This window comes from Panthera leo, chromosome E2, assembly GCF_018350215.1.
Source record: "Panthera leo isolate Ple1 chromosome E2, P.leo_Ple1_pat1.1, whole genome shotgun sequence".
Lineage (NCBI taxonomy): Eukaryota > Metazoa > Chordata > Mammalia > Carnivora > Felidae > Panthera > Panthera leo.
Window position 1 is genome coordinate 14154403 of NC_056693.1, and position 15422 is coordinate 14169824.

The 15422-nt window shown below is 50.9% G+C and overlaps 1 protein-coding gene across 1 annotated transcript in view; it reads right to left on the reverse strand.

The window, feature by feature from the left end:
• The window catches only part of SPTBN4 (spectrin beta, non-erythrocytic 4), a 74545-nt gene that overhangs the window by 19327 nt on the left and 39796 nt on the right, over positions 1-15422 (reverse strand). Inside the window, exons 17-19 of the mRNA XM_042919618.1 lie at positions 13863-13953; positions 10233-10379; positions 8744-9007 (exon numbers count right to left, since the gene is read on the reverse strand). Of these exons, the coding sequence (XP_042775552.1) occupies positions 8744-9007; positions 10233-10379; positions 13863-13953 (502 nt within the window). The remainder of the gene's footprint in view (positions 1-8743; positions 9008-10232; positions 10380-13862; positions 13954-15422) is intronic.

A 15422-nucleotide genomic window follows, 5' to 3' on the forward strand; every position in this document is an offset into this window, starting at 1 on the left:
GTCTGCCATGTAGAAGGTCTTCAGTTGCGATTTGTTCAATGCCAAAGACAAAGGCTGGCCCAATGTGAACAGGCACTTCTCCCAGTGAAAAGGCAAACACAGAAGACAAACTAAGCACCGAAAAGATGCCCAGTCTCACTAATCAGCAGGAAAATACAATTTAAAACAAAGTATCTTTCCCTATCCACCAGATTGGCAAACGTGTAAGGGGCGGATAATATCTAGTATTGGCGAAGATGCAGAGGGACGGTCAGGCACACTCAGCCACTGTCGGTCGGTGGTGGTGCAAATTAGTAGAGCCTTTTTGGAAGGCAATTTGGCAAGTCCTATCAAAATGTAAAAAAAAAAAAAAAAAAATGTGCATACGTTTTGACCCAGCACTCGCACTTGCCCTTCTAGGAATGTAACTAAAGAAATACTGGCACATGTGCACAAAGATGTTTGTCCCAGGATGTTCATTGCAGCTGTTTGTCCAAGGATCACATCGTAGCAGAGTTTATAATGGGAAAAAATTAGAAACAAACACGATGCCCATCAAGAATGAAATGGTTAAACAAATCCACATCAGTATGGAATAATGGTCAAGACCTACTGTTAACAGAAGAAAGCAACTTAGGACACACATTTGAATATATTACATTTGTCACGGGTTGCACATGCATAACGATTCTCTGGAATAAACGAGAAATTAATCACAGATGGTACCTATTGGGGAGACAAGAACTCCATGAATGGGGCAGGGGTGAAGGAGAGACTTGTTGCATAGGATTTTTTTGTACAGCTTTTGATGTCTGAGCCATAAAATATAATTATTAAAAAAATTAAGCATTAAAAAATTAAAAACAGTAAAAATCCATGCAGGTAGTGAATGAGTGCACAGAAAGAGGTCCAGGAGGATGCACACCAAATCATAATTGAGGTTTCCTTTGGGTGCAGGAATGAAAGGTATGGTTAAGGGAGACTTTACGTCTTACTGAAGACTTCTAGGTTAGTAAGATCTTTTACCAAAAGAATATATTAATTTATTACTTGTGTGACTCTAAACAGATGGGGGAAAGCCATAAAAGAAAGCAAAACAATAATGAAATTAAGTGGTAACAGATTAGAGCAAATGACTGCAACTCAATACTCAAGACCCAAGAATCAAGTGAAGACTTTTTGTTCCAAAGTTCGGTAATGCAGAACTGTTGATTTTGCCAGCCCACCATTCACCCTTTCCTCTGCAGCACCTCAAACCCTGCTCTCAGACCTGAGCTTCCTGAGGGACTAAATGAACCTTGAGCTCCAAGGGTGGCCACATGACCCAACCTAGCCAATCAGAACACTGAAACCAACCATCCTGGCCACAGGGATTGGGTAACAGATGGCATGTGACCTAAGATCAGCCAATGAAAACTCTTCCCACTTTTGCGGGGAAAAGCGAGTGAGCTCAGGCAGGTGCTCTCTTTCCCATGGGGTCCCTTAGCTGTTAGAACATATGCCCGGGGTGCTGGGGGCCAAGTTGCCACCAGGAAGGAACAGACTCCCGGACAAGGAGGCCAACACAGAAGAAAGCAGGTCCCAGAAAAAGAGACAGATTGCCCAGGACATAATTTGAGTAACTGATCCAGCCATGCCTAGAGCTGCATACCCGCTGGATTTTTCAGCTAGGTGAGCCAAGAACCTCCCCTTTAGCCCAAGTCAATGTGGTTTGAAGTTCTATGAACTGCACCCTTGAGTCCCAGCTGATACAGTTAACAATCTGTAGGAGTCATAAAAATGGATAAAAATCAAACGTTATAACAAGTCAAAACCATCCAAAAGAAATTTCAAAAGGCATAATTACATGCTGCAGAAATCAAAGCAAAGCAAAAGAGTCACTCCAAAACCCTTTTCACTAAGAAAATCACTGCAGCAATGTGTAGAAAATCAAAATGCATTCGAATTCTGGAAACACATAAATCTGAAATGTTAAGGTTACAAATTCTAGTTCTCCGCTAGATCAAAATCCCTCCATAACCTGCCCACCAAGTGGCTGTGTGAACTGAGATGCAATAATTACAGGACTGACACTTTTCTACTTCTGCAAGAATGCCACATATTTTGAACACTCATTTAATGTGAATCCTTCCCTGTAAATGTGAGCAAAGGTTACAGAAGGACAGTTGGTCATTAAACACACAGAAAGATGTTTAGCCTCCTTCAATGTTAAGGGAAATGCAAATTAAAATAACCATAAGACACGGGCGCCTGGGTGGCTCAGTCAGTTAAACGTCCGACTTTGGCTAGGGTCATGATCTCACGGTTCATGAGTTCGAGCCTCGTGTCAGGCTCTTTGCTAACAGCTCAGAGCCTGGAGCCTGCTTAGGATTCTGGGTCTCCCTCTCTCTCTGCCCCTCCCCTACTCATGCTCTCTCGTGTGTGCGCAAAAATAAACATTAAAAAAAATAACCATAAGCATCTTTCAGGGGCGTCTGGGGAGGCTCAGTTGATTAAGGGTCTGACTCGATTTCGGCTCAGGTCACGATCTCACAGTTCCTGAGATCCTGCATTGGGCTCTGTACTGACTGTGGAGCCTGCCTGGGATTCTCTCTCTCCCTCTCTCTCTGTCCCTCCCTCACTCATGCATGTGCACCTGCTCACTCTCTCTCTCTCTCAAAATAAATAAATAAACTTAAAAAAAAAAAAAGAGTATCTTTTACTTCTCAGATTAGCAGAGATGAGAAAGCTTGATGATGACCAGTTGGGAGGAAGAATGCTGTCTCATGGAGGTGTGTCCACCGCCTTTTCAAAATCTCTCTCAAAAAGTTTAACACATACACCTTTTGGGCCAGAAATTGGACCTTGAGGACTCTTTTCTACAGAAGTGTTTGCACGTGGGCTCAATACGTATGGACGGGGATGTCTCTCGCAGTGGTATTCATACTAGCAGAAGATTAGAAACAGCCCAGAGGTCTCTCAGCAGAGGGCCGGCTAAAGATGGATGGTGGAGCCACCCAACACTAGATCCATATATTCTTTGACAAGAGAGGACACCCAGGGTGTTTTGTCAGGTGAAAAGGGCGAGCTTCAGTGTGGTCCATCTCTGTGTCAAGGGTCTCGTCCCTGGAGAGCGAGACTGTGCATGGGGGGGAGGCGGCGGGGAAGGAAGCCTTTTTACTTTTCACATTATACTTCTTACCATCACAACAACCATAGGTAACACATCCTGTTGCCTGCCCCCTGACAGGAGCTGCTCTAAGCGCTTGGCCAGGATTAATTTATGTAATCTTCACAGCACAGGAGGTCAGGAAGACGGGGATGTTTGCTTCATTCACAGCTGGATCTCAGTGCCTGGCCCTGTGCCTGGCACAGAGTAAGGTCTCTGTAAACGTGTGCTAACTTTGTTTGTTGGACTAGTCACTAAGCTGTTCTGCTTCTCTTAGCTGGGCAGTATGAAAAATTAAGAATTAGGGGCTCCTGGGGGCGCCTGGGTGGCTCAGTCGGTTAAGCATCCGACTTCGGCTCAGGTCACGATCTCGCGGTCCATGAGTTCGAGCCCCGCGTCGGGCTCTGGGCTGATGGCTCAGAGCCTGGAGCCTGCTTCCGATTTTGTGTCTCCCTCTCTCTCTGCCCCTCCTCCATTCATGCTCTGTCTCTCTCTGTCTCAAAAATAAATAAACGTTAAAAATAAAAAATAAAAAATAAAAAGAATTAGGGGCTCCTGGGTGATTCAGTTGGTTAAGCATCCGACTCTTGATTTCAGCTCAGGTCATGATCTCACAGTTTGTGGGTTTAAGCCCCTCATCGGGCTCTGTGCTGACAGTGCGGGGCCTGCTTGGGATTCTCTCTCCCTCTCTCTCTGCCCTTCCCCGCTTGAGCTCTCTCTCTCTCAAAAACTAAACATTAAAAAGTTTTAATAAAAAATAAAAAATAATAAAAATTAAGAATTTTAAAAATTAGGGGTGCCTGGATGGCTCAGTGGTTAAGCGTCTGACTCTGGCTCAGGCCTGCTTTGGATTCTGTGCCTCCTTCTCTCTCTGCCCCTACCCCTCTCACATTCTGTCTCTCTCTCTCTCTCAAAAATAAATAAACATTAAAAAAAAAAAAATAATTGAGGCTCAGAAAGGTGGGGTCACTTGCCCTGGGTCACACAGTAGTGGAATGGGGCCTCAAACCCTGGATGTGTAGCTCCTGAATCAGACTCTCCCCCTAGGCCATGCTGAGTTCATGAAGAAATGTGACAAAGAATGCTTGGGGGGAGGGGTGTTTCCTTGGCCAGAGAAAGAGCCTTACTTGGTGCGGGGTGTGTGTGTGTGTGTGTGTGTGTGTGTGTGTGTGTGTGTGTGTGTGTGCAGGGGTGGGGTGGGTGGTAAGGAGTCCCCAGAGACTCAGCCTAGCAGCTGCAAATCCTCCAGTGCATTTTCCCCTGGCCCGTCCCCCTCAGATGGCAGGAGACCAGCCACCCCCCTCCCCAGGCAGGAGCCCATGGCTGAGCCAGACCAGCTGGTCAGGCCCTTGAGGACCTGGCAAGTGGGGGCTTGGGACTCCACCATCTGGTCCCTGGGCCTGGAAGCACAGTTGGGCAGGAGGCTCTGAGAGAGGACTCTGGGTCACGTGGCCTACGCCTCAGGTGGGCTCCCAGGAAGCCGGCGGCAGCAGCTGGGGAGGGGGGAGGGAGGAGGACACAGGACGACACAGGGATCAGGAGAGATCAAGGGAGAGATGGAGAACTGAAAGAAAAAGAGAAGAGAGTGAGAGAGTAAGGGAAATAAAGAGAGACACGATGATGGGAGACAGAAACTCCCAGAGTTTCCACACAGAGGAACTCGGGGAGCAGGGCCGAGAGACAGGCCCAGAGAGAGGCCGAGAGGGCAGACCACTCACACATCCACACCCCCTCTGCCTGAGCCAGCCCGCTCCAGCCCTGCCTGGCCCCGGGGCCTGAGGGGTGCGGCAGCCAGGAAATGTGCCGGCTGGATGGCGGCCGCCCGCCCTCCTGCGTGTGCCCAGTGTCTGAGCTCTCAGGCGGCCCCAGGGGACAGCGGGGCCTTGGGCAGCCCCTCCCCTCCCCAGCGGCAGCTCCAGAGGCCCAGCTGGGCTCCATCTGGGGGCCGTGGCCTACTGAGTCACTCCCCGCCGCCTCGGGCTCCCTCTGCTGGGGAAAGTCCCGTTCTGGGGCCTGCCCCGACTCCCATCTCTGTGTGATCCTGGCCAGACCCTTGTCTCTGCCGGGCCTCAGCCTCTCCCTGGAACAAATACTTGAACAAATGTTTCCTTCCTTGGGGAGGGAAGAGTAGGAGGCCCCAAATCCTCCCTCCAAAACCTAAATGGCCAAAAGAAAGACAGGGATGTTCAAGCTCACCAGTCACGGGAGAAAATACAAATGCAAACACCCATCCATCAGACTGGGAAAAATCTAAAAAGCGACAACACCGGGTGTGGGCGAGTATGGGAGGAAACAGGAACTCCCGTTCGCTGTTGGGGAGAGAGCATTAATTGGCAGCACGCCTCAGGCAAGCTATTTGGCAAGATCACGTGACCTGAAGATAGCTCTAACCTTTGGCACTATGTTAACATTTCATATGTCACCCCCCAAAATACACTTTTTTTAAAGTAGGCTTCACACACAGCACAGAATCCAACACGGGGCTTGACCCCATGACCCTGAGATCAAGACCTGAGCTGAGATCGAGTCGGACGCCCAACCTACTGAGCCACCCAGGCGTCCCCCAAAACACATTTGTAAGAGAAGTTTATTTATTTTGAGAAAGAGAGAGAGCACATGCATGTGAGCAGGGGAGGGGCAGAGAGAGAGAGAGAGAGAGAAGGAGAGAGAGAGAATCCCAAGCAGGCTCCACACTTTCAGCGCAGAGCCCGATTAGGGCTTGAACTCATGAACCATGAGACCATGACCTGAGCTGAAATCAAGAATCGGACGCTTAACTGACTGAGCCACCCAGGCACCCCCCACCCAAAACACATTTTTATAAAGCAAAATGAGGGGCGCCTGGGTGGCTCAGTTGGTTAAGCGTCCGACTTCGGCTCAGGTCATGATCTTGAAGTTTGTGAGTTCTAGCCCCCCATTGAGCTCACTGCTATGGGTGCAGAGCCTGCTTTAGATCTGTCTCCCTCTCTCCCAAAAATAAATAAACACTTCAAATAAATAAAATAAAATGCAAAATGAGTGGGAGGGATACCCCAAACGGAAAACAAAGGAAATAACTGTTTTGCATAAATAGCAATGACACCGAAGGCCAGGAAATAACTACCAACTAACTTTGAACACACTATAGTGATGATACGCTCCATCCGGTTGAAGAAAATTAAAACAAAAATTTAAAAACCTGTAAACAAATACTGAAACAACTCCATAAATTATGTCTTTGAATCTTCGCTACGTCCACGTGAGGTCAGTATTATCATTGTGCCCATTTTACTGACGAAGAGACTGAGACACAAAAAGTGAAGTAATTTCCAGGTCAATCAGTTCGCAAATGAGAGAGCCAGGGCTTGACCCCAGGCAGCTAGGCTCCCACAGCCATGACCTCGCCCATGGTGCCCCACTGCCTCCCGTGGTCCCGCTGCCAACGAGTGACTTAGCATGATGGTGTTTCCCATCACACAGAGCAGGACCTGAGGTGTGGAGCTGGAGGCAAAGCCACTTGCCTAACATCGTATGGCTGGTAAGACGCAGTGTTATCATTCAAACCCAGACCCGCCTGATTCCTGGGTCTGTGCCTTTACCCACAGCAATGTGCTGCCAGGGAGGAATTAGCAATAGCAGTAAGACCATTAACAACGCTAGTAATAGTTTCCCCTGCACTGGCTGCCTTCTTTCGCCCTCCTGACCGCCAGTCTAAGCTTCTCCACCCTGCTCTGTGCCCCAGGGGCCTGACCCGTGCATGCAGACGGCCTCAATCGGCCCCCCTGCCTTCCGGCTTCCAGATGGGCTGGGCTCAGGACTAGCTACAAAATTTGTGGGGCCCAGTGCAAAATGGAAACGCAGGGCCCCTTGTTCAAATATTATGAAGAATTTCAAGACAGCGACAGCAGAGCATTGAATTTCCTCAAGTTATCCTCGGTGGGGCATGCTTTCTGCTTCTGTCTGGGACCCTGACAGTCACAGATCCTCGTTTCTTAAGAGCTCACGACATCCCCAGCACCTTTTCAAGGGGTGTGCAAGGTTACAACTATTTTATAAGAGTGCTAAGGTGTTTTTTGCCTTTATCACACCCATTCCCTTCCAAGAATATAGTGTGGTTCTGCAGGGACCATATGACCCGTGCTATTGTAACCAAATGCTGGCAGAAGCAAAGGTGAGAATCTTCTATCAAGCCAGACGGGAAAGAGTTGCGGCACTGAAAACAGTGCCAATCTTCCAGTGTTTTTTTCGTTTTTGTTTTTTGTCTTGGAAAATATATTCTCCACAAAAGAACCCTTTGGGCTTGAAGTGTGATTGATTTCTTATTGCTGTTTGTATGTGAATCAAAAATGGAAGTATTTCTCAGGTTTAATTTTTAGTACAGTAAATATCAACAGGCATAATCCACCTGAACAAAAGCTCTTGGGGGATCTCCACGATTTCTAAGAGTGTAAAGGTGTCCTGGAGACCGGGCCATTTGAGAGCCGCTGCTGTGTAGAAAGCAATGACATCACTGGTATCAGATTCAGATCTATTTGTCTCTCTGCTCCTTTGCCTGTCTCCCCACTAGAACGAGAGCCCCAGGAAGGCCATGGTTTTTGGTCAGTTTTGCCCACTGCTGTATTCTGGCACCTAGAAGAGCACCTGGCATACAGTTGGTGCTCAATAAAGATTCGCTGCATGGATGAATGAATAGATGGTAATTAGTGTCATGCTTTTATTATTAGTCAGCTTGGTTTTTTGTTTTTGTTTTTTTTTGTTTTTTGGGTTTTTGTTTTTTTGCCAGACCCTATGCCAAGCCCTTTAGGAGCATAACTATGCAGAAGATATATTAAAGGAGCAGTGAAAAATCAAGGGTGTCCTGGATTTGAATCCAGGCTCTTCACTTGCTACCCTGGGCCAGTAAGTTCACCTCCTGGAGGCTCAGTTTCCCATGGGTCATGGTCAGGCATAGTTCCTGGCACATAAAGGCAGGAGCTGTCACATCTTGAGAGGGTGCAAAGCGACGCCCACATTCGCACCACCAGCCATTCATGTCAAATGGTCAGATACTGACCACTGGCCAGCTGCCAGCTAGAAGCGGAGATAAGGCAGACACTGTGTCTGTTCCCTGAGCCCTCTCTGTGTCCTAGGGAGTCACTGGCTAGCTGTGTGTCCCTGGGCCAGGTGCTTGCCTTCTGTGCCTCACTTTCCCCATTGGTAAAATGGGGGATCATAACGGGTTGCTGGAAAGAGGGAGAGCTTGGCACAGAGACTGATAGAGGAGGCTCTCCATGAATGTCATTCTTTCTCTGTGCAAAGCCATTCCCCTACCTCTGGGCCTTGGTTTCTCTATCCAGGAAATAGGCATCAGGGTCCTGTGAAACCGTCAGTGCGCTGGCTATCTAACTACTGCTTCTTGGTTCTGAATTCTTCTTCTCCCCTTTGTACCCCAGGCCCTCCAGGTGGTGGCTACCTCCAACATTTACTATTGACTGGATTTCCTCAGTATTCTCCTTCTGTTCTTCCAACCCTCCTAACACATTTGAAATAAATCTCTGTATTGAATCCCTCTGTGTAAGACACCTTGAGTGGAGTCTGACCCTGATTCCCATCACCCCGTGGCACAGGGAGTCCCTGTCTGGGTGAGCCAGGCCATACCTGTAGCTTCTTGAGCTGGCTGTTGACGGTGGCTAGGTCCCCACCAGGATCCACGTCTTGCAGCTGGCTTTCCATGTGAAGGAGCTTCTTGTCCAGCTCCACGAAGCTCTGCACCAACTGGTCGGCCTTGCTGGCCTCAAAGAGCTGTCTTGCCTTGGCCTGGGTGGTGCTCTCCAGCTCGGCCCAGCACTGCCGGATCTCACCCAGCTTCTTCCGCACTGAGGCCGCCAGCTCCGGCTTCTCCTGCATCAATTGTTGGCCCTCCTGTCCCAGACAGGCAGGCGACAAGAAGTGAGAGGGAGGGAGAGGAAGGTGAGGAGGGACAGAGAAATATGGAGGCAATGGGACACAGGGAGAGATGTGGAGAGAGAGAGAGGGGGGCAAGGAGTTGGGGACACACACAGAGACAGAGACATGAGGGGTGGATACAGAGACAGGCCCAGAGATGGAAGGAACCAAGATGTGGGAAGAAAGATGAGGCAAGAGACAGACAGAGAGACACAAACAAAGACATGGGAGGAAGACAGGGAGAGACAGACAGACATAGAGTGGTGGACACAGAGACATGTACATAAAGTCAGAAACACGGGGAGAGGGCCATAAGAAAGACAGATACGTGAGAGAGATAGAGACAGAAGAGAAATAGAGGAAGAGCAAAAGAAGCAGAGAGAATGGACTTCCATTAAACTCAAAGAGTAGCTTTGCCCTGTGCCACCAGTTGTGGGGCATCAACGGCCATTTAAGTATTCAAGGCTGACTTGGGTGTCCCCTTTGAGTCACAGGAGAGGGGGTATTGAGGGCTGTAGGTCTAGGGGACCAGCAAGAGTAGGGATCAGTTTGAGGGTTGAGGCTGGGTTCCTCCAAGACCGAAGTCAAGCTCCTTGGTGGCCTAGAGCTACATATGTTATATCACATATGAAAAATAACAATACCGTAGCAATTAAGCTCCTAGGTGCCTGGCCTTGTATTAAGGACTTTACGTGCACAAGAGTCCAGGGAAGTAGCAATATTTATTATTTCCTTAATTTTCAAGCAGAGCAAACAGGCTCAAAGAGGTTAGCACAATTCCCCAAGGTGCATAGCTGGTAAGAGGCGTACACACAATTAGAGCCCAGGGTTGTAGGAATCCAAAGTTCACGTTTGGGCTTCCCAGGACTGCTGTAGCCTTTGTACCTGAACATCCATCTTAGGAGCTCCAAATGGAGTGAGAGAAAACCTGGTGGGGGAGTTAAAATACTTAACAACCAGGAAAGTAAGGGCACCACGCAGAAGAGATGCTAGCCATTTTACAGATGGGAAAACTGAAGCTCAAAGAGGTTACATGAATTCCGCAAGGCCACATTGCTAGGAGCAGATGTGGAAATGATCTGAAGTGGTTCAGAGATGTGCGAGTGGGCAGGGCAGCAGTGGAGGGCGCAGGAACCGAGATGTGGGTTCCCCGGAGGCCTCCAGCACCTGGCACGTGCAGAGGCACCTTCTACATCCTCACCCTCTCGATCTTCTCCAGCCACTCCTTATTCTGAGCCAACTCGGCCATGAACGCCTGGTGCCGGAGCCATCTCTTATGCAGCTTGTGGCCGTCTTCCCGCGTGCCATCGCGCGCCATTAGCATCTTCTCATGGATCCAGCCATCCAGCTGTGCAGGACAGGGGGAGGAGCTCAGCCGATTCCCCCAACCTGGCACAGCACCCTATCCCCTCCAGAAGGTTCCAGATTCAAAGCCCAGGCTGCTAGATTTAGGGGGAGGGAGGGAGGAAGGGATGGAAGAACCTTTGCAGGTGAGGTCTTTGTTGAAGGGTGGGCACAGCTCAAGCTCTTTCTTAAGGGGTGGAGGATGGACGGGCACCCACAGAATTCCCAATGTCTTAGCTGCCCTGTCCTCAGGGCAGCCCTTCTCAACTCCCCATAAGCCCCCAAAGGCATGGCTCCTGGGCCAGTCAGCCTCCTCCCATTCAGGACCAATCAACCCTCCAAAACTAGACCTTCACCTAATTTAGCTAACTTCCCGTTTAGCCCATCTTCCCCCACCATCTTCCCAATAGTAACACTTTGACCCTTCGATTCAGTCTTAGCCACCTCCAAAAAGGACCAGTTCGAAGATTCCCAACCCATTCCCAAGGGTATCAAATGAAGCCTGTATCTAGCCCTAACCTCCCAACATGGCCAGATGAACCCTTAAACATCTTCCCAGCTAGATCCAAGTCTAGTTCTCCCCAAACGAGCCCTCCAATCTGGGGTAAACCCATCCCCCACAACCCAGCTCCAGCTTCCCTAATAAGCCCACAGGACTTTCCACATTCAGTCCTGGGACTCCAAGACCACAGTTCTCCTAAACCATGACTAGTTGCAGCCCCTAGCCAAAGCCAAACTCTCAAAAGTAAGCAACAGGGCTGCCTTCTCTGGCTCCGCGAATGAGCCTACCCCAAAATATAGTCCCAGACTCCTCAACAGGATTGGATAGAAGCTTCCTAAGCCAACCCCCTTCCCAAACTAAAGCCAGTTCTACTCCCCCCCCCCCCCCGCCCAACCAAGACCAGTCATCTAAAATGCAAGCACAGAATAGAACCCCCTCAGCAGGTGGACCAATCACAAGGCTGCTTTCTGAGCGACACCCCCCCCAAATAAGACTTATCCCCCAAGCCGGAATCTCCCTACCCACTCATGGCCAAACCTGGCACCTGGAACATTTTGCTCCTCCCCCTTTTTCTCCCCCCTCCCCCAGTCACAAGATCCTCCTCTTCCCTCCTGGAAGAAAAAAAAAAAAAAAAAAAAAAAAAAACAGACTCTAGCTGGTCTGAGAGGCAAATGCACAATTGCAGTCATAGCCAAGGACAAATCCTGAGCCGGCCAAACCCCACCCTGTGTCCCCTGAGCATGTGCTCCCTAGGGGTCCTGGTCAGCTTCAGACTCCGTCATACACACACACTAGAGCCAAGTCAAATGCTGAACCCCCCAACTCAATTCACAGGTTTCCAACACACAGGGAAGAGTTTGCGAATGGCAGGCACAGCTCCCAGGGAAGGCAAAGCCCCTAAAGGAGATGGTACTTCGTCATCAAGGTAAAGTCCCCCGAAAGTGACTGACCCCCATCACAGAGCGCAAAGCTAGAGTCCCAAACAACCAAGGAAATGGCCCTCAAAATCAGAGCCCCCGAACCCAGAACAAATCCAAGACCCTCATCGTCCAAAGCCGACCCTCGCAAAAGTGATTTGCTGCCATCAATCATCTAAGGCTAATACAGATCGCGCAAGAACCAAGGAAGAAACCTCTCAAAAGGCTGAGAACCCCCAGCCCCAGGGCAAACGTCAAATCCCCCATTACCCAGAGGAGAGCTCCCTAGAGAGGATGAGACCTCCTTAAGCCCCAGAGCAAATCCAGACTACCTCCGGAGTAGCCTTAGAAGTCCCCCCTCTTTCGCTTCCCTCCCTGGGGACCCGGCCCCTCAGTCCCGCCCGCACCAGCACCGCGGACAGCTCCCAGCATCCCTGCCCCTCCCCAGGGCTGGGGTCCCTGCGCGGGTCCGACCCGCCCCCGCGCCGCCCGCGCCCCTCCCTCCCGAGGCCTCGGCAGGCGAGCACGCGCCCAAGCCCCCTCCCCGAACGCCTCGGCGGGGACGCGCGTCAGCCCCCTCCCCTGGGCGCCCCGGGGACCTGAAGTGGCGGCGGCGTTGGCGGAGGAGCGTTCCTGCGGCGGGCGGGCTCTCGCCCCTCCACTGCGACGGCGGTGGCAGCGGTGGTGACGGCTGAGACTCTAGCGGATGCGCGCCCCCGCTCCCGCCCCCGCGCCGCGGCAGCGCGCCCGCCCGCGCGCGCCCCCTGCCTGCCTCCGTGCCCGCCTCCTTGCCGGGCCTCAGTTGGGGGGTGGAGGAGGATTCACCACCTCTCTAAAGCTTGGGGGGTGAGGGGAGGGTTCTGCGCCATCTCAGATTATTGCTAGCTACTTGGTCCAGAACAATCTCACAAGAGGGAGGAGGAGTTCCTGGACCTAATCGAATGGCTGGAGGGGGGACCTGGGGCCTGGGCTACCTCCGCCATGTGAAGTATGGGGTGGGGGTGGGGTGGGCTCTTGAACCATCTCGAATGAGAAAGCACTCAGATTCCTGGCTATCTCAGAAATACAGATAGAGGATATGGGAGGAGTCCTGGAACATCTCTTATAAGATGTTCTGCCAGAAGGACTTATAAGATAGACTGCCAGAATAATCTCCATTGGGAAGGAGGAGGACAGGGGGTTCCTAGACCCATCTCTAGTGGACTTGTGTCCCAGACCCATCTCTAATGAGCTTGAGTTATGTGGGGGTGGGAGGTATGGAGGCCCTTGTCCATTTCATATATGGGGACAACAATCTCCCATGGGGTTCACCACGGAGGGTGTCAAACCATCTTTAATAGGAGGAATTGGGAAATAGTTCCTGAACCATCCTTGTTTGGGAGGAACTTGGGTACTGGATCATTAAGGAGCAGGGGGCAATGATCCTGGGTAGATGGCTGCGACCAGGATCATCTCTGGGGTTAGGAAAATGTTTACCCGGCCATCTCTAATGTGGTCTAGAACAGTTTCTATGGAACGCAGGGGAAGGAAGGGGAGATAGCATGTCTCCTGAACCGTCTCTAATGGGGAAGGAGACCTGGACCATCTCTGATTTGGGGAGATCCTTACAGATGTGTAGATCATCTCTAAAGGAATAGAGCTTGATTGCTGGACACTCTTAAAGGGGTTAAGGCTTGTTTTTGACTGAAGTTGCGCTCTGGGCCTCTGGTCTACCCAAGCCTGCTCCTGACCCTGCGTCTTCCACCACTCTCCCCAGCAAGGCGCTTCTCACAAATCTCCCGAGAGAAAGGTGAGATCACCGCGCGTCCCCGCGGGACCCGTAGGCGCGAACGCGCGCCGTTGCCAGGGGCGCCCAGGGCCCCTCCCTCCTTCTCCACGGGAAAGGAGGCGGGAGCCGCGGAGCTTGCGCACTGAGGCTGGAATCCGTGCGCCTCCTGGCGGCTCCAAGTGAACGTCGCTCCGCGACCCACTTAGACGGGGCGTCCCCGCCCCCATGGCGCCTCAAGCCCAGGAACACTTCCCTCCCTAGGAAAGAAGTCACTGTGCCCAGCACAGCTGGAGTTCCTACCTCATGGCAGTCTCGGAGGAAGTGCTGCAGCCCAAGTTGGTCGTGTAGCTTCTGCATCCATTGCTGCGCCCGTAGTTGGTTTTCTTGGCTCCTGGGGATGGGGAGAGAGGGGCTGGGGCATGCCTAGGTCGGGGGGGGGGGGTGAGCAGGGGGGACACTGGCTGTAGGGCTGTGAGGGCATCAGGCTTGGCAGGGCTAGGAACCCGGAGCATATGTAAGAGCAAGGAAGAGGAGAGAGTAAGGCAGGGATGGGGGGAGAGGCAAAGAAACGTCAATGAGGGCAGAACCAGGGACGAACTGGAGAGGGGCAGAGGGAGAGTGAGAGAGCAAGAGAGAGAGAGACAGAGAGAGAGAGGGACGGAGATAGACATCTGGAAAGAAATACAGATACTTATAAAGAAAGAGGGACAGAGAGACAGACACAAGCCCAGAGAGAGAGAGAGAGAGAGAGAGAGAGATAAGAGACCTGCAGACAGAGTAAGAGATACAGAGAGATAGCAACTTAGAGATCAAGAGACACCTAGAGAGCAAGAGATTAGGAGGGGAACACAGATTCAGGGAGAGAGAGAGAGAGAGAGAGAGGTGCAGAGGCCTACAGAGAGAGATAAACACAGACACAAGACTAGAAACAGACCTTAAGAGGAAGTGATTGACAGATACCCACAGATAAAGAGAAAGAAACCCAAGAAGAGAAAAAAATAAGGAAAGACAAGTAAAGAAAGGCAGCAGGGAAGTGCCAGAGAGGCAGAGAGACCAACAGCAGTAGACAAGGAGAGGGAGAGAAGGAGGCAAAGGGAGTGAAAGTGACAGAGTCGGGGCAGGGACAACCGGGAAAGGCAGAGAAGTGGCAAGCCGATAGCAGTAAAAGACACAGCTGGCCAGAAAGGAGGGTGCAACAGAGTTGGAGACAGGGAAGAGAGTGGGGCATGGGAAGAGAGGGTGGGCAGGTACACTGGCAAGCAGGGCCAGACTTTTGGCCTGGGTGAACTGGCAGGGCTGGACCCAAGCCCCACCACCCCGGAGCCAGCCAGGACCACAGCCCCAGGCAGCCTGGCCTCCTGCCCACAGTACAAATGCCCAAGAGTCCCGGTGGAGGGGGACTGGGGACATCCCGTTTTCCTTTGCCTTAAACAAGCTGCTCCTACCTCAGGGCCTTGGCATTGGCTGTTCCCTCTGCCCAGAACCCTCTTCCCCTCAACATCTACTTAAATACCACCTTCTTAGCAAGGCCCTTCTTGATCACCCTCCAACACGTTCTGGCTTTCTTCTTTAATGTTCTCTCTCCAACTTAGCACTATCTAATACACTGTATATGTTACATATACATATGACATCTCCCCCACTAGAATGTCATTCCGTGAGAGCAGGAATTTTTGTCTGTTTTGGTCACAGATGTATCCTCAATGCCTAGAAAAAGAGCCTGGCACACCTTAGGTGCTTGATATATATTTCTTGAATGAATGAATGAATGCATGAATGAATGAAGGCAGAGAGAAAGAGAGATGACAAAAACAAAGGTAAAGTGTATGAAAAAGAGAGGGAGGCAGAAGAGAATAAAGA